This window comes from Macrobrachium nipponense, chromosome 43, assembly GCF_015104395.2.
Source record: "Macrobrachium nipponense isolate FS-2020 chromosome 43, ASM1510439v2, whole genome shotgun sequence".
Classification (NCBI taxonomy): Eukaryota; Metazoa; Arthropoda; class Malacostraca; order Decapoda; family Palaemonidae; genus Macrobrachium; species Macrobrachium nipponense.
This window is the reverse complement of record NC_061104.1, coordinates 36825661-36847743: the sequence shown is the minus strand read 5'-3', so window position 1 is coordinate 36847743 and position 22083 is coordinate 36825661. Positions and strand designations below refer to the sequence as shown.

At 38.5% G+C, this 22083-nt stretch overlaps 1 protein-coding gene across 1 annotated transcript in view; it reads right to left on the bottom strand.

Moving 5' to 3' along the window:
* Positions 1–22083, bottom strand: part of LOC135213654 (poly [ADP-ribose] polymerase 1-like) — a 265109-nt gene that overhangs the window by 113466 nt on the left and 129560 nt on the right. The window contains exon 5 of the mRNA XM_064247696.1: positions 8109–8295. Coding sequence (XP_064103766.1) covers positions 8109–8295 — 187 coding nt within the window. The remainder of the gene's footprint in view (positions 1–8108; positions 8296–22083) is intronic.

Genomic DNA, 22083 nt, shown 5'->3' with positions numbered 1-22083 from the left:
AAATTTTTTTTATTTTTTCGGCAGTTACAGCGCAGACGTAGGAAAAAGTATTTTTCTAAACTTCACCATAAATCGAAATATTGCGTTGGAGACTTCCAATTTGTTGCAAAATAAAGGTAAATGATTGAGTATTACTAGAATATAAAAGTTTTAGCTTACAATTGCGGTTTTCGACCATTTCGGTCGAGTCAAAGTTGACCGAAGGTTAAAATTTTGGCACTTATCATTATTTCTATGAAAATATTTCAAAACTTATAAAAGCTACAACCATGGGGGTTTTTGTTGTTGTATTCTACATGAAATTGCGCACATTTCCATATATAAAACTTTATGTAACGGCTAATTTAAAATGGTGCAAACATTACGACAATCGGACGAAAAAATGTATGATTTTTTTGGAAGTTACTGCGCGGACGTAAGGGAAAAGTCTTTTCATAAATTCACCATAAATTGAAATATTGTGCTAGAGACTTCCAATTTGTTGCAAAATGAAGGTAAATGATTGCATATTACTAGAATATAAGTTTTAGCTTACAATTGCGTTTTTCGACCATTTCGGTAGTCAAAGTTGACCGAAGGTTGAAATTTTGGTACTTAACGTTATTTATATGAAAATATTTCAAAACTGATAAAAGCTACAACAACCATGAGTTGTTTTTTGTTGTATTCTACATGAAATTGCGCACATTTTCATATATAATACTCTATGTAACGGCTAATATAAAATGGTGCAAAAATTATGTCAAAGTGACAAAATAATTTCCGAGATGTGTCGCTGATGCTTTTCAGTGCGAGAAAAAAGAAATTCGCGCTTCTGCGCCTGGGTAACGATTGTAAACAAAACAACAGCTTGATCCGTGAGCTCCCAGCATCCCCCAAGGCGAGTGATTCAAAAGTTTTCGCCTAGTAGGGCTATAACTATTTTTCCGCAAATTTAAAAAAAAAAAAATTTTTTTCGTCGACGTACCATACGACTGACAATTTTCGTCGACGTTTAATACGTCCAATCAGCGTTAAAGGGTTAATAAGTTTAATAAGATTAAATATAACATAACAACAATAATAATTCTCTCTCTCTCTCTCTTACTGAGATGTATGTTTTTTGTATAATAAATGATTTACTAATTTTCAAATGTTAATATTAATGTAAAGACTTTAGTTTATAAATTTAAAAAATTATGTAAGAATAAAGGAAATCACAGTCTTCATGCATCTTTCTTTCGAACTCCAGGTCCAAGCTGAGGTCCAACAGCTGTTAAATATACTATCGAGTAATGTGGCAGGAGGGGGAGTGTGTGTGTGTTCTCTCTCTCTCTCTCTTTACTGAGATGAGAGGTTTTCATGGTACACGTATGTATATGTTTATTAATATTTTCAAATGATGATGATATTAAATAATAATAACTATAATTACAAAAATCATATGTGAAAGCATTTTACAGAAATACTGCGCTAATATCTCTCTCTCTCTCTCTCTCTCTCTCTCTCTCTCTCACAGAGATGTATGTTTTTTGTATAAATAAATGATTTACTAATTTTCAGATATCAATATTAATGTAAACAGCAATAATATAAATTCATTAAAGAAATTACTAAAGTGAATTAGAAAGATTTCAGTTTATAATAAAAAAAATATGTAAGAATGAAAGAAAATCCATTCTACTCTGGATCTTGTCTTTGAACTCCAGTTAGCCAAGCTGAGATGGCTGGGGTCCAACAGCTGTCAAATATATCAAGTAATGTGACAGGAGGGGGAGTGTGTTGCCCACACCAGACCATGCAATTTCCCTCTCTCTTTTACTGAGATGAGAGAATTTCTATGGTACGTGTGTATGTGTTTATTAATATTTTCGCATAATAATAATAACATAACTAATTTCAAAATTCATATGTGATAGAATTTTAAAGAAATACAATAATCTATCCATTTCACTCTTTTAAATAAGGATAACCCTCTCTCTCTTTTGCCACACGAGATACACAGGTATGTCATAGTGGTAACTCTCGCCCTCTGTTTGGGCTGGAAGTGTCTGTATAAGTATATCTTTAAGGGCATTACTACATTTTATGGTAAAATAATAATATACAGTACTACTTTTCAAATAATATTAAGTTTAATGAGATTAAACAATAACAACAATAACATTCTCTCTCTCTCTCTCTCTTACTGACGTATGTTTATTTGTTTTGTAGTATAAACAAATGATTTACCTTATAACTAATTTTCAAATATTAATAAGATTAATAAAAAATAGCGATTCCCAGTCTTTTTATCCACTTGGAGGAAGGTGGGCGGGGGAGTATATGGCAGTTTGATATACAAATTGGCGGAGGGGAAGGAGTCGGAGTCTAGGAGTTATCTCTCTCTCTCTCTCTCTCCATTATTATTCTCTCTATCTAACAAATAATTCATAATTTCACTCTCAATGGTCAGATATATGATGTTGCCATTCCATGCTCTCTCTCTCTCTCTCTCTCTCTCTGTGTTATTGGCTGTAGGTATATATTTTTAATGGTAAAATGTTTAAGGTGACTTTGAAATGATATTATTAATATAACCTCAAAGATTAATACAGTAATAGATTAGTAATTTTACGTATATTTGAAGTAGGATGTTATTTAAGGTATACATTTGGTATCTGAACTTTCAAGATAGGCAGTTATAAGCATTTTTAGTGGTGGTTTTAACTATTCACAGGGTGTCTGGTACGTATCCCCTCCAAATACGGGGGGAACACTGTACTACGTTTACAAATAAAGTATACGTAGCTGCAATTTTTAAACCCAGCTTTCTTTCGTAAATTAAGGTCCATTCGACATCTACAGACAGTGATCATGCTGGTAAAATTAAATAAACTGATATTTTAAGAATGTAAACAACACCAAAATGCAAATGGCAGATCACTCTGTTTCGACTTTTGCTAATGGATATGCGTCCGTGTAACAACCTATTCCAGGCAACAAAAAGTCTCTCTCTGTTTTTTAAATTACAGATGAAGCAATTGTAAATCTGTAGTACAGACATAAGCAACCAAATCGAGAAACAGCTGTTTGCTGACATCATTTGCCGTCACTACTACTACTACTACTACTACTACTACAAAAAAAAAAAAGGAGCGCAGGCGAAATTTATGTTTAAAACTAGCGAAATCACACATAATGCTTATACAATCAAGTATTGTGCCACTTATCATGGCAAATTTTCATGAATTTATCTCGTCTGTAGTATAAGACAACTTCTAAATTACAACACCGAAATTTTTTACAAAAATTAAACAGTAAACTATGTTTATAATAATGATGACTTACATAAAGGCTGTTTTGCTTGTACAGTATACCCAATTACAGTATTACTATTAACATAGTGTTACTGTATAACATAGTATAAACATCGTCATGTACACCATTTGCATTTGATATTGTTTACATTCTCAAAATCTTGGCCGACTGAGTATTATCGATATCTTCATTCCATCAGTTGTTGGAAGAGGTATAATTCGGAGACATCTTTTCTCGTAAATTTACAAAGTTTGGTTGAATACGTGCCCATATTACTTCATTGTATAAGCATTAGGTGCGATACCTCCAGTTTTGAACATCACTTTTGCCCGGCCGTTATTCGGTTTATTCAGCCTTGGCAATAAGATGCAGCTTTAATTTACTAGTATTGTTTCTCGAGCTCTCCACTGCATGTAGGATGAACAAAAATGTATTTTATTTTTTTACTTATGGAAGCCTCCATTGAGAATCAGCAGGGTTTAATTAACAACTTGACAATTTTAACTGAACTCTTAATAAACGCTTGGTAATTACGATAAATGACGTCAGCAATCAGCGGTTTCTCAATTTGGTTGTTTATGTCAATACAGGTTTAATACTGCTTCATCCAGGATTCTAAAAACTGGATTTTTTTACTGGAGGATGGAGGAGTATCATTAGTATTACAGCTGATGAGAGAGAGAGAGAGAGAGAGAGAGAGAGAGAGAGAGAGAGACGAGATAGAGAGAGAGAGAGAGAGAGAGAGAGAGAGAGAGAGAGAGAGAGAGAGAGAGACTATTGCCTCAGTCAGGTTGTTACACTGATAGATATCCACTTGCAAAAGTCGAATAACAGTTGTATTGAGAATAATACAATTTCAATAAATATTGTTTTACTCTTTCTAATCATATTGCATGTACTATTATCATATTACAATATATGAACAGAGCGATGACGCGCCATTTGCATTCTGGTTTTGTTTACAGTCTTAAAATAACCAACTGATCGTGTTTTACCGACATCATCACTGCCTTGAGTTGCTGAATGGAACTTAATTCAGATACATTTCTTTCATAAATTATCAAAGCTGGGTTCAACAAAGCATATTCTATATCAAGTTTTTCATACATTCATCGCCTAAAAGGGAAACCATCGTTTTGTTCAAGTTTCTTCACCATTCTCAAACAACCATTTATAATAACAATACTATAATGAGCGATAATTTTCATACACAATTATCGTTCATATGACTGAATTGTTCGAAAAAGTGACAAACAGCTTTGCATGCTGCCTCACTTGATGTTAGCTGCATTTTTATTATAAAAGCACGGGGGAATGTGAATAGAAAATGTCATAAAATAATTTTTAAAATGCCATGGATGATACCGATGATCTGTATGATAGCGATGATGAAGCCTAAGTAGACTCGCCAGAACAAGACTGGAATCCCTTTGATGGTGGCATGTGTGATCAATCTTGTCATATGAATAAGAAACTTTTAATGAAAAATTAATATTATGTTATCCTAAAGTACTACTGTACTTACACTATCATTGAAATTTCTGAAAGGTTACCGAAAGATAAAGGTTGCTGTGAGAGCAACCGTAACTTGATGTTTACATTTTCTCAGCTGAGATCGTATGGATAAAAGTTGAGTTCATTGATATAGAATTACTTGAGTTCATTGATATAGAATTATTCATCAAATAGGCTATTTGTCATGAAGATATTCCAATAATATATAAGATAAAAATGGTTTTATTACCTTTATCATCAGTTTATATAGTAATGTGAATCTTCATGTATGTTGGTGGTTATCACACCAAGGCTGAGGCTAGCCTAGTGATACACACCTTAAAATTCATGAGTTGATTTTTAGAACTGTAGTATAAGACGAACCCAATTTTTAGGGGTGAATTTTACGATTTAAAGATCGTCTTATACACGAAAATATACGGTACATATCTTCTACCAGCCAAGTGTAATGGCAATGAAGATATCGATAGCTCAATCAGCTGAGATTTTGAGAATGTAAATATAATATCGAATGCAAATGGCATACGATGACGATTCTTATATTCTGTAAAATATGTTTAACTTTTTCAAATGATAATTTTCTCCAGAAAATATTAATGTTTAGGCTTACAGACCTCTGTTTTTAGAATTACAGATAAAGATCCTACTCCTGTAACCAAGTGAGAACTCGCTTATCCTAAGTTGTTCTGTTTACAGTAGCAAAAGTTGTATCAGGTTACAAACGTTTTGTATTAGGTTACAAATGTTTTGCTTACAAGTTTGTCGATAATTGTGACTATAGCCAACTATTCATATAACTATCGATACTTCAAGGGTTCTTCAAGGGTTGGCCAACTATTGGTATAACTATCGATACTTCAAGGGTTAACCTATCATTGAAAATCTCACAGGATTTTAAAGTTGTCACAGAAAGCCGCTTACATTATAATTTTCAATAATCTCAAGTTCAACTGTGGTTCTTACCATTTTCCTCACCAAATGAGCAAAAGGGAACAGCATCCATTAACACCAACTGACCAAAACACTTTTGTTTACAAAAATCATATGATTCCTTGGGTTGGTTTCTGGATTTTTGTTTGAGCTCAGAAGCAACATTTACTCAAAATTTTCCGTTGAAATCTGATTATTTCGAGTTCTAATATGATCAAGGTCCGGGTCTCTACTGTTAAGTCCTGTTCTATTTACTATTTAACATCATTTGTAAGATAACTGCAGTAATTCTTAACTATCGTACAATAGCTGAAATGCAAGCAAAACATTGTTATTATCAGATTCAGTTCGGCCGTTAAAACAAAACAACTGTTATCGTTCAGTTGTTTATGGCTACAGTGTTTTAAGCAATGATTATAACGGTATTGGCGATACTTTTATCATTATCATTAGCTATTTTAGCTGATTTAACTAGAAGATATGAAAAAAAAAGAGATGGAGGAAATGTTAGCAGTCTGAAAAAGGTGACTCTCACTCTCTCTCTCTTACTATGCCATGATTTACCAGTAAGTTCATTGAATCTGACATTAAAAACTTGTATTACAACCAGGCAGATCATAGGAAATGATTAGGTAAATGAAATTCCACATTTTCATTAAAGTTATTACATAATAGGGCAAAATATCTGGCCATGACACTGTCTAAGGCCTTGTTAACAAGGGTAGGGCACTGTAAGGTGGATTGTGATGCCCGTAAACTTTTGAATTTTGGTTAGAGGTGAATTTCGCTTAGCGTCGGGCCGCCAGGAACAGAACCCCTTCTGTTAACTGGGGGTTGTCTGTATTTGTCATTTTTTCATATGCAAGACTCATTTGAAGGGAGGTATGAGAATCCTAAACCAACTGTAGGTTCGGCACACCAATCATTCTTCTTAAAAATGAAGAAGACCTAAGCCTTTGAGATGTTAGATATGTGGATATCTAACACAAGAGTCCATTGGGTTAAAATACAATGTAACATGTCTAGATTCATTTCATATATGGAAGTCAAAGAGAATTATATTTGTTCAAGCAACAAACCATGTCAGCCACATGAAATGAAAAGTTTTTTAATCAATTTGTATCTTTCATAACAAACCTGAGGTCTTTACAAAAGGATAAATTGTCTAGTACCAGCTGGAAAACTGGTAAAATTAATCAAAATTGTGTAAGCAATGAACTATGGCATTTGTGCTTGATCACAAGCTATGTAGGAGCTTCCATAATCCCTTTAGCATCTAGTGATCCTGTCAGGGGCTTTTGTCTGGGAGAGTCGGCAGGACAGACAGCCACCTCCTCTACTGGCACTGGCACTTGCACCATACTACTGTGCATCTGATCCATTAGGACCTTGACTAATTCTCCCAATTTAGACACAGTACTGACTACAAGGCCAAATTTGCAATCAAATTTACCCTCGAGGCTGGCAATAACATTGGGTTTGAAAGCAATGGAGCTAGGTACAGGAGTTGATAGTAAAATGTTAAGGAGACTCAGGATGGGGGATAAGGCTAAAGACAGGGAAGGAGGTATGTTATGGTCAATCACAGAAATGTTAACAAGTTCTAAACTCTGAGACTTAAGCTTGGCTCCTGAAGTCGCCTTCCTCTTTCTGTACCTGTCTAACTTAACTGAGACCTCAAATTCTTCCACTGCTTCTCATCCCATACATTCTCACAAGTAAGCTCCTTAAAGCACCCTTAACCCCTACATTTAGAGCAAATTGTATGACCATCAATTTATCTTAGTCATTCAGGTCCTTCAACCCTCTTTACAATATCTAACACTGGAGGTGATTGAATCTAACATACATTGATAATGCAAGGGATTGCCTACCTCACTAAACTTAGCTGAAAAGCTACCAAAGATATGAGTACATCACCTAATCCACGGAGAGAGAGAGAGAGAGAGAGAGAGAGAGAGAGAGAGCGAGAGAGAGAGAGAGAGAGAGAGAGAGAGAGAGAGAGAGGAAGAGAGAGAGAAGAGAGGATAGAAAAAAAAAAAAAAAAAAAAAAAAAAGAAAAAAAAAAAAAACCAACTGCACAAGCATCTGATGTGCGTCGAACCTCAAAAAAAAAAAAAAAAAAAAAAAAAAAACCCCAAAAAAAAAAAAAAAAAAAAAAAAAAAAAAAAAAAAAAAAAAAACATTGCCACGAACTTTTAAATTCTAGCTGTCGCACAAGTATAAAGTATAGCTGTATAATTACTGGTAAGTTAGTTATATGAAAAATAATATTTACAAAATACCACATGGGACTTTTCATACAAACCTATATTCATGATATGCCTTCAAAAATAAATTTGGAAAATAAATGTGAGACATCACAAAGACTTGGAATAACTTACATTACTCTCTCCTGTTGGTAGATACTGGTCATTGTGTTCAAGTAGGTAAGTCAGTTCTTTTTTCTTGAGGTGTTTCAATTGATCCCTGTACTTGTACATCAATTTTGACTGTTTACGGACAATTTCCTCCTCTTCTGTTTTAATTTTCTTTACAGCAGCATCTGGGACATCCTCTGCCTTTCGTTTCCTAATAAAGAAAAGTCAGTGTTAACCATTGTGAAAAAGAGAAGATGCTGACGAGAGTTCACTAAGTACTCTTGTTTTGACTTTTCTAAGCTGGAGTTCTTGGTAACTTTGTCTTTAGTTTACAAATTCTTTGAATATTCATTATTCACAGTTACGTACAATGAAAGACAACCTGAAATACTGTAAACATGCATTAAGCTAACAGAATTGAGTGCCAAAATCTGAGAGAAAAAAGTAAAGATGCCACTAATGTAGATAAAAAAAAATGACATGTCCACAAACATAAACAGAAACAAAAATGACAATTTGTCCAAAATTGCATTTTTCCTAACTATACAAAACCTGAGGTCCTTTTACAATAGGAAGGTACTAGCGGCAGCTGGATAGGTCGTAAGCTTTCGAACAAGGGGTTCGGTAGTTAACTGCTTGTCCGACAGGCGCGCTTCCGCGCGCGACTGGGAGGTAAACAAATCACTTTTGCTTTTGGCCCAAGCAAAAAACCTGCAGAGTGAGGGGTGGCATGAGGTGGGACTATGTGTAAAAGGACCTCAGGTTTGTTTATAGTTAGGAAAATGCAATTTTGGACAAATTGTCATTTGTTCCGACACGGCATACAAACCTTCGGTCCTTTTACAATAGGAAGACTCACTTCTTGGTGGGAGGAATCTGAGTCTTTTGTGAACAGACTGGTGTTCGCCCAACCTTGGAATGCCTCCCTGGTCGTAAGAGCGAGGGAGGGATCCAAGCCTCTGTCCGATTGATCGGGGTGTGCACCGCAGGAATCAATGGTCAGACCTCTGGACCAAGTACTAGAGAGAGGCAAGCGTATCTCTTCGTACCAGCAAACAAGAACAAGTTCCTATTTGCAAGAGGCAACATAAAGTTATGGTTTGTCTCTTGTTGGCATCCACTTCCCCCCCCTTGTAGGAGGAAGTGGTGGATATTTATTACATGGGAAAAACCCTCATGTATTTAAGCTCAATCCCCAAATCATATCTCTCATAGGAAAAGGAAGAAAAATAATAAAAAAAAAATAATCACAAGTAGATTTCCCCAATCACAAAAATACATAATACATGTATAATATGCATAACTCCCGCGTTTTCCCCAGAAATGCTCCATGTAAGTTATGGAATTTTGCCAGAAAGCAAACTCTCATACATGCGCTTTCGTGAAATGCTATAGCCACATTTCCCAGATATTGCAAAAATTCTGATCTGTCACCATCAGAGGAAAAGAATCAGCACAGCGCTCATCACATCGCCTGTCAGCAGAAAAATCGCCTGCGGACGCATGCTCAAACAACAGCACAAAAATTGTCCAGTCAGACACGTAAGTTTGGAAACTCATGATTCTCAAGAAAAAAAAGGTCTAACTGACACATTTCACAGAATTAACTCCAGGATATGACTAATGTGTTCAAAAATTTGTCTCGAAGACTTATTCTCTCAACATGACTTTGCCCAAATTATATTTCCAAGAATAACACACTTGTGAACATGAAAAATGCACACACATCTCCATATGACTCGTAATGCAGTAATGCCACTCGCCTCTAAATAGTCACGAAATCAAAAAAGAGAACCACAGAAAACTTCTCTTGTCTCGAAAAAAAACTCCCATAACCACAAAAAAAAGGGTCACCCGCCCAAGATTAATTCCAACTCCATTATGAGACATCATATCAATAATAACACCACTCCGGTTATAGAAATATTTCCTCCATTTGGTTAATAACCAACCCCCTTATATTATTCTCTTATTTCTCCAATAGCCACATGTCAGTAAAAAAAAAAAAAGACACCACTCCAGGAATAGAGAATAATCACCTCTATTTCGGCAAATACAAAATATTTACCTCTATTTCCACAATAACTCCATGTGGAACAAAACAAGGCTCCAAAAATATATCTCCAAAAAATGTGCACTCAAGGCATCTAACTCACACTCACAAATATTGCCCCATAATCTCCAAATATGTGTCTCCATTTGCAACAAAGATGGCTGCAAAATAATTGAACTAAACATAGCTCTCATCACATTGGCAAATATCAAAAATGGCCAAAAATATATATCTCCCATATATTATATCTCAAAATATAACTCCAAAATAATATATACCTCCAATTATCTCCCCAAAATAATATATCTCAATTATAACTCAATTATAACTCCAATTCTCCAGAGAATAACTCAATGTTATAGTCAAAAACTATAAAAACTCTCTCCATTTAGCAAAACTGCTAAAAAAAAAGGGCAAAAACTCGGCAAATAAAACTGTCTAGAAAATTCTAGAAAAAATCACCAATGTGCCTACAAGTCATTATAACAGAACTAACCTCCAATTCACAGTGTCTAAGCAAAGACTTCCCCATATGCACTACGACATAAGCCACTAGAAAACTTAACCAAGTTTCCTATCTCTCACAAAGTTGTCACTACAACAACGGGTATTGTGCAAGAAAACTCCCAATTCCTGGAACACAAATATCCAGAGAAAAAATGTAGTGCCATTACGTATGCATTCAAAACATGCAAGAAATTCTCCCCTATATTACTCTATAGCATCAAATAGCTAAAACACAAACACTTTCTCTTAAATGACTCTAAGTCACGAACTGAGATAATATTCACACTAACTGGAGAGAAAAAACAAATTCAAATTCACCCATGGTAAAAAAAAAACTCGTGTCAGCGATGGCTAACTTCCAAAAAAGGAGAAAAGAAAAATCAACGGCACCATTAACTATCTCCCGTAACTCACCAGATGTCAAGCAATTATCTGCTGAACTCATAAAAAAAAGAAAAAAAAAAACTAAAATAATGTGTTGTTAGTTCTTCCCATAATCACAAAAGATTTCACCTCCCTTGACAGCATTAAAACACCCACGTATTAGTATATAAAAAAAATCAGTATCAGAAATATCATTATCACAAAATCACCAAAAAAAATTGCTATCATCAAAATCATCAGTATCAGTACAAAAATTAACACCAAAGTTAATGCTTGTCCATTCTCCAAAAATTCAGCACAAAATTCAGCAAAACTCACACAATTCACCATGATTCAGCCAGATTCATCAAGACTCAGCAAAACTCATCCCCGTGAATCACTGAAAATATTCTCCAAAGTTACAAAAACTGAACAAATAATTAACACAAGACTTCTCCCATTAATTCATCGTAATAATTCTCCTTGAATAATTATCTGTAATAATTATTGACTAATCTCCCATGAAATATCTCAAATCTCTCGTAAAACAATTCTCCCGTAATGATAATTATACTTAGGCAAACCTCCGTGACAATCTCAAGTATATAACAATTATAATAATAACAATAATAATAACTCTCCACAGCAATAATTCTCTTGTAAGGGTGAAATTCAAATAGCATACAACAGTATTGCTGAATCCTATGACATACAATTTCTCCAGCATGCAACACCATGACATAACACCATTGCCACACAACACAGATACAACACCAATCATCGGCATTTCAAAATAATTTCTCCAACACAATAAAAAAATAATCTGTGTACCCCCTTATATTTGTGTCTTTCAAGGCACAACGAAACATATAACACATCCCGTGCATGTTAACTACTTTCCCCTCATTTTCGGAAAAGAAAAATCTCTTATTTCCTTTTCTCTTCATCCAGGGAGAGAAAAAAAAAATATCTTTTCTTAAAAAAGACTCTACGGGCATTTCACTTCATCAACTTATCAATCAGCTGATATCTTAGCATTCAATGTCAAGGCCAGACCCATCTCCAACACTAAGAAAAAAAAACGGAAAAGGGGGAATTCACCCACATGAGAGAAAAAAAAAAAAAAAAAAAATTTCTCCCCCCCCTGAGAACAACCCTCAGTCAAGCGGCAGAACAGCCCGAGGCATACCAGTAGTATCCATCTCGCAATACCCTCCCCTGCACTATCTCTCGAGTGAGGCTAGTGGTACCCATGCAACTACCCTCTCAAGGGATGCCCGTTACACCCTCGCAATGCAAGGCGCCTCTCTGCAGAAATATGCTGAGCCCTTAAAATTGTGGCCGCTCTGTGTCACTAAGCCAAATATGCTTATATAAGCACAGTTCCCATGCATAGAAAAATACACTCCTATGTTTTAAACAAAGACGAATGCATACGTCTATTATAAACACGTGCAAATAAAGAAAAAAACACGTCACTATGGGAAAGAAAAAATTGTTTTGACCTCTTGAACCAATCCCATAACCCTGAAATATTTAAACAAAAATCCACTCCTTCAAAACAATAGTTTTAAACTCACCACTCCATAATAGGAACAAAAGGAACTCGAAATTCTTCGTAAAAACGCGGTAGTGATATAACAACGACCACCGCACAGGATCATCTCGGAACACTCGTCATTGCACAAGCAAAGTCACACTGGGTGCGCTCACTGCTTCAGGCTGACTCCCTGGGAAAAATGCTGAGTCCCATAAAATCCTTCCTCCCTTTAGCACAGTTAATCAGACAGACATTTTCTCATTTTTTCCACTAAGTAAACTGAAACTAACAGTTTAAAAAACGATTTTCCACAATCCCACAAAGCTTTGTCGTTCGAAAAACTATCGCTAAGTCACGGCCCCTTTTTATTTTTCTAACTGGCCACTCATATCTCTTCATTGGTGTTCCTAGGCATAGAAAAGCAAGAAAACTTTCTATATCCCCTTTTTAACCGCTGACACCACTATTACATGGGAAAAACCCTCATGTATTTCATACGGTAAGCGTGGACACGAAACGGAAGGCAGACCCCCACACCCACTACACAGACAGGCTCTCTCTCTCTCTCCCGGCAATCACCCCACATCTCTCTCTCTCTCTCTCTCTCTCTCTCTCTCCATTCTAACAGGTAATGAAAATGAGAGAGTTGCATCATAACATAACGTTTATTTACAATAACTAAGTCGATTAACTAAGTAATCCAGTCTTACAGACTAACTTAAAACAACTCATTGTCAAGTCACCCAAAAGGTCACACCTTTCCCTGGGAACTCTGTCCCACCGAAATCCAGAACCGTCTGTACAAAGATACAGAACACATTCTGGTAAGTACACACACAAGTTTAAAGACAAAGTTAATAAAATGGAACATTTCTTACAAGCTATCAAAACAAGCCACCCCTTTGGCCTAAAGTGTAAAAGGTAACCACTTACCCATTCCCAACCGGGCACTAAACACTTTGTCACAAAAAAATCCTCCCCCGGCGAATGCCACGGCATCTTTGCCTATGACTCGAAGCCCTCTGTCAAAATCCCTCCCATAGGCTTGGGTATGAACGCTTTTAAACAGAAAGAAGGCGCACACGCACATACGAACACACAGTTCGACAACGCCTCGCGGTTCTAGCTGCATCTAGTTTCACAAAGGCACTTTGGGAAGAGTTCATAAACTGTCGTACATTGACTTCCTGAACTAAGCATTTTTATCTCACGCCATCCCCTAGAAACTCATTCATCAGCTACTCTCAGGTCGTTACTCTGCACTGTCCTCCACATTCCACAGGTTACAGAGAATGCACGAACAATATATTATTAATCAAACCCTATGTCTTACATATTTCTCTCCCATCCCTAGTGAAAGGGTGATTATGGATGGGGCCTCTGTCGAGTAGCTCACCGGCATCTCGTCCTTATCCCAGCAAGGTGATGACCGTATCCCTCTACCCACAGGTAGAGGAGAGAAAAAGATAGGAAGAGAAGCCAGTCACTCTCTCATTCACTTATCTATTCTTACAGTCACACCAGGACTCGATGCTGTTCAGCCTGCTAGGGTCTGGGTTAGCTACACGTGTTGAGCAGCCACCACGGGTCCTAAGGAAAACGATCCAAGGACCTGTGGGCAATATCCAAAAGGTAGAAGGAGGTGCCAGTGGTCTGGTTGTACCAGACCCCTGCCTTCAGTACCTGCGCCACGGAGAAGTTCTTGTGTAACTCGAGGGAGTGTACTTCTAGGTCATCTTGGTGCTGACGAAGAGTCTTCAACACTCAGCCTGGGATGTCGAGTTTCTTCAGTTTCACAGGACAAAGCAGCATCTCCTTCGCATCGAAGGCGGTGAAGTCCATTAGGGGAGGGGATTGTGAAGGACTCTAACCGATCGTCAGGAACCGAAGGGTTCAGAGTCTTTCGCTACGAATTCGGTACGAAATCGAGCGTCACGAATCCCCATCCCCTGGATGCTTGCTTCTTTACAGGAAAAGTCATGCAATTTACCTCAGAGGAAAAGAAGGGATGGTCGTATGACCTATCCCTCTTCTCGACTTCGGTGATGTCCTGTACCCATACTGGTCTATCCGTCTGCAGCGAAGTTGTTCTTCTCGGTAGTGGATAGGACACCGACACTCAATGGTGGGTGTCGATGGTATGGGTACTGTGACAAGCCGTTAGGACGAAGAAAAGACTGTTATGGAACAACCGAACTAAGTCCACAGCGAAGTTCGTAACAGACTTGGGCGCTCTGACAGCTGCCGACTGACTGCGTTCGGTAGGAGGCAAGTTGTCCAAGCACCCGAGCAAGTCACGTGACCTTCGCCTTAAGAGGGTTATGCCAAGAGACTAAACAAATAATTTGTTCGTCACCGATGCCAGAAGGCAAGGTGATGACTCTCTTAAGGCATGTGCCCAACAGGCGAAAGTCAATTGCCTTCTAGAGACCGAGGTCCTGATGGCAAGATATCTCATAGTATAGTTTGAATTCTCGCTAAGGAGAAAAAACAACACTATGTGTCGTTGAAGACGAAGGTGTACAGAAATGCAACCTACGTCTTCACAGCTGAACCGAGAGAAGGATTCTCAAGATTCTGACCTGTGCTACAAAGACTGAGAACGCTAACCCGCTATTTCATTGCTGTCCGGTGTGAGGATCGTAGTTGCAATAAAAGCGGAGCGCTTTTCAGTAATGAAGACATGGGAAATACTGCCTGAAGAACTGCTTCTCATGGGCTGAACATTTGGAAGTAGAGCTGTCAGGTCGGAGAGATTAGATTAGATTAGATTATAAAGTTTTTTGGCACATTAGCCAAGCGCCGGAGCCGAGGGGCCATTCAGCGCATATATATCTTAAGAATAAAAAAATTCGCTATCACACAAAGAAACATACACACAACCGATCTAACATACACATCATTCATTCATAAAAACCAAACAAGAAACCTAAAACAATTAAAAGATAATTACAATTCGTAAAAAAAGACCAATATTTTTTTAAAATGTCATAATTTGCTCTGCCTGAGCACCTTCACCTAAAATATCGGCAAGTGTCTTATTTGCCAGCAAACAAGCTCTACGTTTGGGTTTCAAAATGAATGGGCACTCCACCAAAATATGCACCACAGTCAAATCCACATGACAGGTGGAACAGCGAGGAACCTGCCTATCCGCTCCACTCATCATTAGATACCCGTGAGTATATTTATGTGGCCAATACGTAATCTAGCTAAAACTATCTCAGACCTTCTATCCATCCGGCTATGAGGCCAAGGATGAACAGAAGGCCTAATAGACTTTATTTAAGATTATTATCTAAAGTATACCAGTGGGCCTGCCACTGGTCTCTACAATAAAATCGAATGGTATTTTTTAAAATCGGAAACAGGGACGCCCATGCTGGAAATGTGCCTAAGCCTAGTTGCAGCCTTAGCAGCAGCGTCGGCTCGCTCATTCCCAACAATTCCAACATGGGACGGAGCCCAACAAAAACCTAACAGAAAAAACCTCTTCTATTAATTAAAAGATAAAACCAATCTTGTACTTCTTGCACTAAAGGGTTTGCAAGAGACTAGGCTTTTAAGACGAAGATAAAACACTTAAAGAGTCGGAAAAAAATAGTAAAAACCTTGTTGGTATTAAGAACTATAAAAAATATACTTAAGAGCAGTCAAAACTGCCAGCAGTTCAGCTGTAAAAAACAGAGGAAATTAGATGGAAGCTTCTTTTTAATAATATTATCAACTAGTCACTATACAGAGCAACCAACACCATCAGAACCCTTCGAACCATCAGTATATATATGTTGAGAATCACCATGTTCAAAAGCATGGTCCAAAAAACTTGCCCTCAACTGATCACCAGAGCTGATACTCCTGCTGTCCCTAATTGGGCAGTATTTCTAGTGTGGCCTATTCCAAGGAGGAAATTTTTTGAGGGCAAAATTTCAGCTACTGCAGGGGGTGGGTAGTTAATCCCACCTCCCTGGCAGAGCTTGCTAGTCGAACTTCAAGCGGCTTTGGCAGTCTAGGTCTATTTGGGGCTCTATCAGTTGGTTCTCTAACATACTTATAATTAGGGTTTCAGCTTTGATGTAAGTACTCTTGATATGACTCTCAAGCCTAATTCCTCCCTTACGGATAAATAGTGGGGGAAATCCTGACTCAACATATAGGCTTTCTACTGGAGAAGTTCTATAGGCTCCCGTACAAATACGTAAAGCCAAATTATGGGACAACATCTAATTTCTGCAGTGTTGTCTTGCATGCACAACCATAAATTTGACAACCATAATCAATTTTGCTTAGCATAAAATCTGGTACATCCTCAAAAGGGTGATTCGATCTGCCCCCCAATTAAAATTAGAAACAACTTTTAGAATATTAAGACGAAGCTTCACGTTACATACAACTTCATTAACATGTTGAGCAAAAGTTAATTTCTTATCAAATGTAATACCTAGATACTTAATGCTATCTTCATAAGTAAAATCGAATCATTTAAAAAACAGCGTAGGGATCTCTTCACTCTTCTTAATCGGCAAAATCGTATAGCTTTGGTTTTTTCTGGTGAAAATTTGAAAACCTTAGCACCTAGCCCACTGGCCCAATGTTGAAGCATTAATTAGCAGTCTGGATCTTTTGACAAGCTTCGACAGCTGTAGACTTACTACAGATTATTGCATAATCATCAGCAAAGGCCAGACCATGGCACCCCGACAGGAACTTGTTTCTAGTAGGCCGTTGACAGCTACATTAAAGAGTGTTGGACTAAGGACGCTTCCCTGAGGTAACCCTTCTTCTTGAGGGTAAGCAGAAGAAATGTAAGAGCCCAATCTTACTTTCAGGTGAACGTTCTGACAAAAAATCTTTCAGACAATAGAACAAATTACCCACAACACCCCCACTCTACAAGTTGCAAAAGGATACCCCTCCGCCAGGTAGTGTCATAGGGCTTTTTCTAAGTCAAAAAACACTGCAACAGTCTGGTTTTGCACAGCAAAAGCATCGTATCTCCCGAGTAAGGAAACATCAAAGGGTCAGAAGTACTTCTATTTTTCCTAAAGCCAAACTGCCGCGATTAGATAAAAAGATTCTTTGAATCCAAAATACCACACAAGTCGAGCATTGACCATCCTCTCATAAATCTTGCTAACACAACTGGTTTAGAGCAATTGGCCTATAGTTCTTAGGAAGGAAGGAATCTTTAAAAGGTTTTAAAACAGGTACAATAATCGATATCTTCCAAGACACTGGTGAAGTTCCTGAAAGATAAAAACTGTTTAAAATGTCTAAAAAGAAATTGTTTTGTACTTCTAGGCAGATTAAAAATCATAGAGTACAGTATATCATCTTCCCCAGGAGATGTTGGGGAAGATAACGAGATTGCTTGATCTAATTCTTTCATGGTGAAAGGAAGATTATATGACTCTGAATTTGAACTAACAGCAGGAACAACCGTGTACCGTCCCTAATATTCCTGAATGCAGTAGAGTAATGTAGGGCACTAGATATATTGGAGAAATGCCTACCAAAGGTTTCTGCAACTTCTCCAGAATCAGATATGAGTAAGCCATCAATTTTCAATATAGGCAAGGGAGGTGGAGAAAATTTCCCTTGCAGCTTTCGGATTCTGTTCCAGACTAATGACACAGGGGAATCATATTTTAACTCGCTTATATATCTGATAAACGATTCCCTCTTTGCCTGCTTAAATGTTTCTTTTGCTTAGCAAGAGCTCTTTTATAGATAATTTTATTGACCAAGCAAGGATATCTACGATATCTCTTGTAGCAAGTTCTTGTTATCTTTCGGCTCAAGGCACATGAATCGCTCCACCAAGGTACTAGAGGACGATGAGGTTTACCAGAAGTTCGAGGAATAGACAGCATGGCACCACACAGCAATATATTGATTAAATACTCATCAAGCATGTTGGGCTCTGAAAATCAGTTATCTCTTTATCAACTTCAGTAGATTTTTTGAATAATCCCCAGTCAGCCTCCCCCACCTTCCATTTTGGTAAACATGGAGATGGAATATTTTTCTTTTCATATACTTTAAGTGAATGGCCAATGATCATCTGCCATGATCATTCTGGTCTACTACCCACTGATAATCTAACCTCAAAGACGAAGAACAGATAGTGAGGTCAATGGCTGAATCAGTATTATGAAAAACATCATGTCTTGTAGGGGAACCATCATTCATTAAAGTGATGTCATTTAAGTCAAGCAGTTGTTCTATTATTAAACCCCACCGGTCGCAGTTTGGCTCTCCCCAGAGGGTGTGCTTGGCATTAAAATCCCCCACCCCCATCAGAATGAAGGGTTTAGGAAGCTGGTCTATCAGTGTCTGAAGATCGTTTAATTCTAGCTGACGGGGATTACCCTGCGCATCCTGCAATCTACTTTCTAATGATGGATCAAGGTAGAGAGAACAAATTGTGATCCATTTATTAATTTGTTTGGACTGCACAAGCCTGCAACACAGTGTTCAATTGAACAACCCTGTGATTAACAGACTTGCGGACTATGATGCCTGTGCCTCCCTGAGCACGTACACCTATCAGGGGTGGAGACCTGTGAAATGAATAATTAAAACCCACATTGGGTGTGTGCTCTCCCAACTTTGTCTCTTGTAGACACATCGCAGATAAATCATGTTCCCTAAACAGAACCCGACTTGCTCTCTATTTGGTTATAAATCCACGGATGTTCCATTGCATGAGAGCCATTATTTAGAGGAAGGGATCTTAAAATTCCTACTAATTTAGGAATCTGTGTCCTGGTGAGAGAGATCTTATCAGTTTTACCAGTACTATTTGACCTAGATCTAGGTGTTACAGATCTTTTTAGAAGATGGGCTTTCACTTGCCCTTTCAGTTTTACTTTTGTTCTTTCTACGATTGCTGAGTGACCGTGAATGAGGCGAAGAGGGAGAAAGGGGCCCTCTTCTGACGAACAAAGAGGGTCCTCTATCTCCTCACCGTCATCTCCACGGTGCACTGTAATGTCAAGATCAGGTGAGGGCTCAATGTCAGGCATGTCCCTGACAGAGAAAAGTCGTCAACAAATTGAGACCTGGCTTGAACCCTTGAAACAACAGGGTCCCCTGGCTTCACCAGTGTCTCTACAACATGAGGAGCCCCGCCAGAGGGGCCATGAGAAGCCCCACTAGGGGGGCCGTGGGGAGCCCCACCAGATGGGGGTGTGGGAAACCCCACCAAGGGGGGCACGGGGGCCCCACAGGGGGGCACGGGGAGCCCCACCAGACGAGGGCCCCATAGGGAAAGAGGGCATGGGAAACCCCTTAGGGGACCCCCGGGACGCACCACCTGAAGGGGCACCAGAAGTAGCAATATCCGGCTGTTGTGCCTTCAAGGCATCTGAATAAGTTTTCTTTCCCAACAGCTTCTTGGCCTGTCCCACACTGATGTGTCAGCGATAGATTTAAGTAATGCCTCTTGTTCTTTTTTAAATTCACTGCATTTCTTATCTCGGGCTCGATGGTCACCCTTACAGTTCACACAAATTACCGGTTCAGAACATTCCTCATGCTCAGGCTTGCCACACGATTCACAAAGTTTATTTCTGGTGCAAACATTTGAGGAGTGTCCAAAGCCAAAACATTTAAAGCACTGGAGCACTCTCGGTCTATAAGGACGAACTTTCATAATTTCATTGTCAAGAACAATTTCAGATGGCAAAAAAAGGGACTTACAAATGTTAAAAATAATCATAGACGAGCGGGCACCTTGAAAACCTTCCAAACCACGTCTGGACACATCTCCAAAATTTCCTCTTTGTCCATTTCATGTAAATCTTCATTGAAGATGACACCCTTTGCATAACTAAAATTATAGTGAGGTTTTACCTCTTTTATCAAACCTTCAGGATTAAGCTTTAAATTAGGAGCATTACTGATTGAACATTGGTTTTGGCATGAACTAAAAAACTATTACACCCAAAGCGAGTTACTTCTGGGCTCCCAACATTGCCGATCTTCTGGCTTACCAACCTTTCACCTTGAAGAGGTTGCCTCTCTCACCATGTGTTGTATAATCAACCACTTAGCTGGGTCTGGTGATCTGGAGGTTTTACTTATTTTACTTGAATCTTTAGTTTCAGTTGGTGGTCTATATATCTCAAGATGCCTAGGGACCTCTTCCGCCTCTACAAGTCCAACACTCATAGAGTCTGACCTAAACTCTCTGTAGGCTCTGTGAGCTTCCGATTCGTTGTTGAAAAATATCCAAAATTCAAAACAACCATAATTTTTCCCAAGTCTATTCCGTAATTCTTTTACGTTTCCAAATTTACAAAATTCATTAAATAAGTATCATAATTCCAGTCTAAAGGGACTGGTTTTACATACAAAATGTTTGTAACAAGGAGCTCATTTGAAAAAGGCTCCAAAGTCACAATAGAGGAATTACCAAAATTTTCCTTGTCCTTATCCTTGCCCAAGTCGTCAACAGAAGTGGGTCTCCATAAGACGTACAATTGATGATTCATCCAGGTAGCCCCCACCCACCATGGAGCCACATTTAGAGGACAGTGTTATCCCATACAGGGCTGCCCCTAGGGGTACCACCCAGATATACACCCACCCTCAGTGCTTAAGGCGTCATGATGTCCGTCGAGATCAGACCCAGCACTAAGAGCAGGTTTGACATATAAAACTTTCCCTCGCTCGACCACGTTAGGTACTCGAGTTCTAACGGGTGAGGTGGCATGCCAACCATCCTCACCCTCCACCAAATCCATTGAGAAAGTCCAAATCATGTCCAAACCAATCCAAGTCATCAACATAAATCCGTGCCTTATAGAGGGAGGAAGCAGAAGGATGAAAAGTTTTAGAAAAAGGAAAAGGCTGACTTATTTAGTTGGATCAACAGCTGGGCACCAAGGCCCAGCAAGAAAGTAGTTCCCACCAGGCATCAGGGCCCAGCTGCTGAACCCTAAGCCCCCATCCCCGGCAAGGCTTCAGCATCTGGGGGTCACAGGTCGGAGAGTAGGCGATGTCTTCTGACATATTCTGTTAATTCGGGTGGGCGAGCAATGAATAATTGCACACCTACGAATACGAGATATTTTGAAGACAAACTCAGATGTCTGCAAAATCATTCGCATTATCGCGGTGTGATGCAGCGGGGTGACTAGTACAGACTTCTGTTACCGTGTGGTAAACAGAAAGATGAAAGAGTCCAAGAGATATCTCTGTTGAAAAATTCTCGCAATGTCGAAGGCGATGAAATCGAGCGTCACAGCAGTAGATGGTCCTTCATTATTGCGAGAATCCCCGTTAATCAGAGACCTAAGTCCATGATTGTTGGGGCAGAGATACGGTTCGGTAGTCAATCAAACCAGGAGAGAGAGAGACGTAACCGACCGTGCATCTCCGAGACCTAGCTGTACTGAGCCGCTATCAGGCAGTTCAATACGCAGTAGCTCTCGGTGACTCGTCATCCTGAGTTGCCAGGTAATCCATTATTCCACGAAGGAATGCGTCGGCTAGAACCATCGAGCATAAAGAATACGCTCGAGCAATTA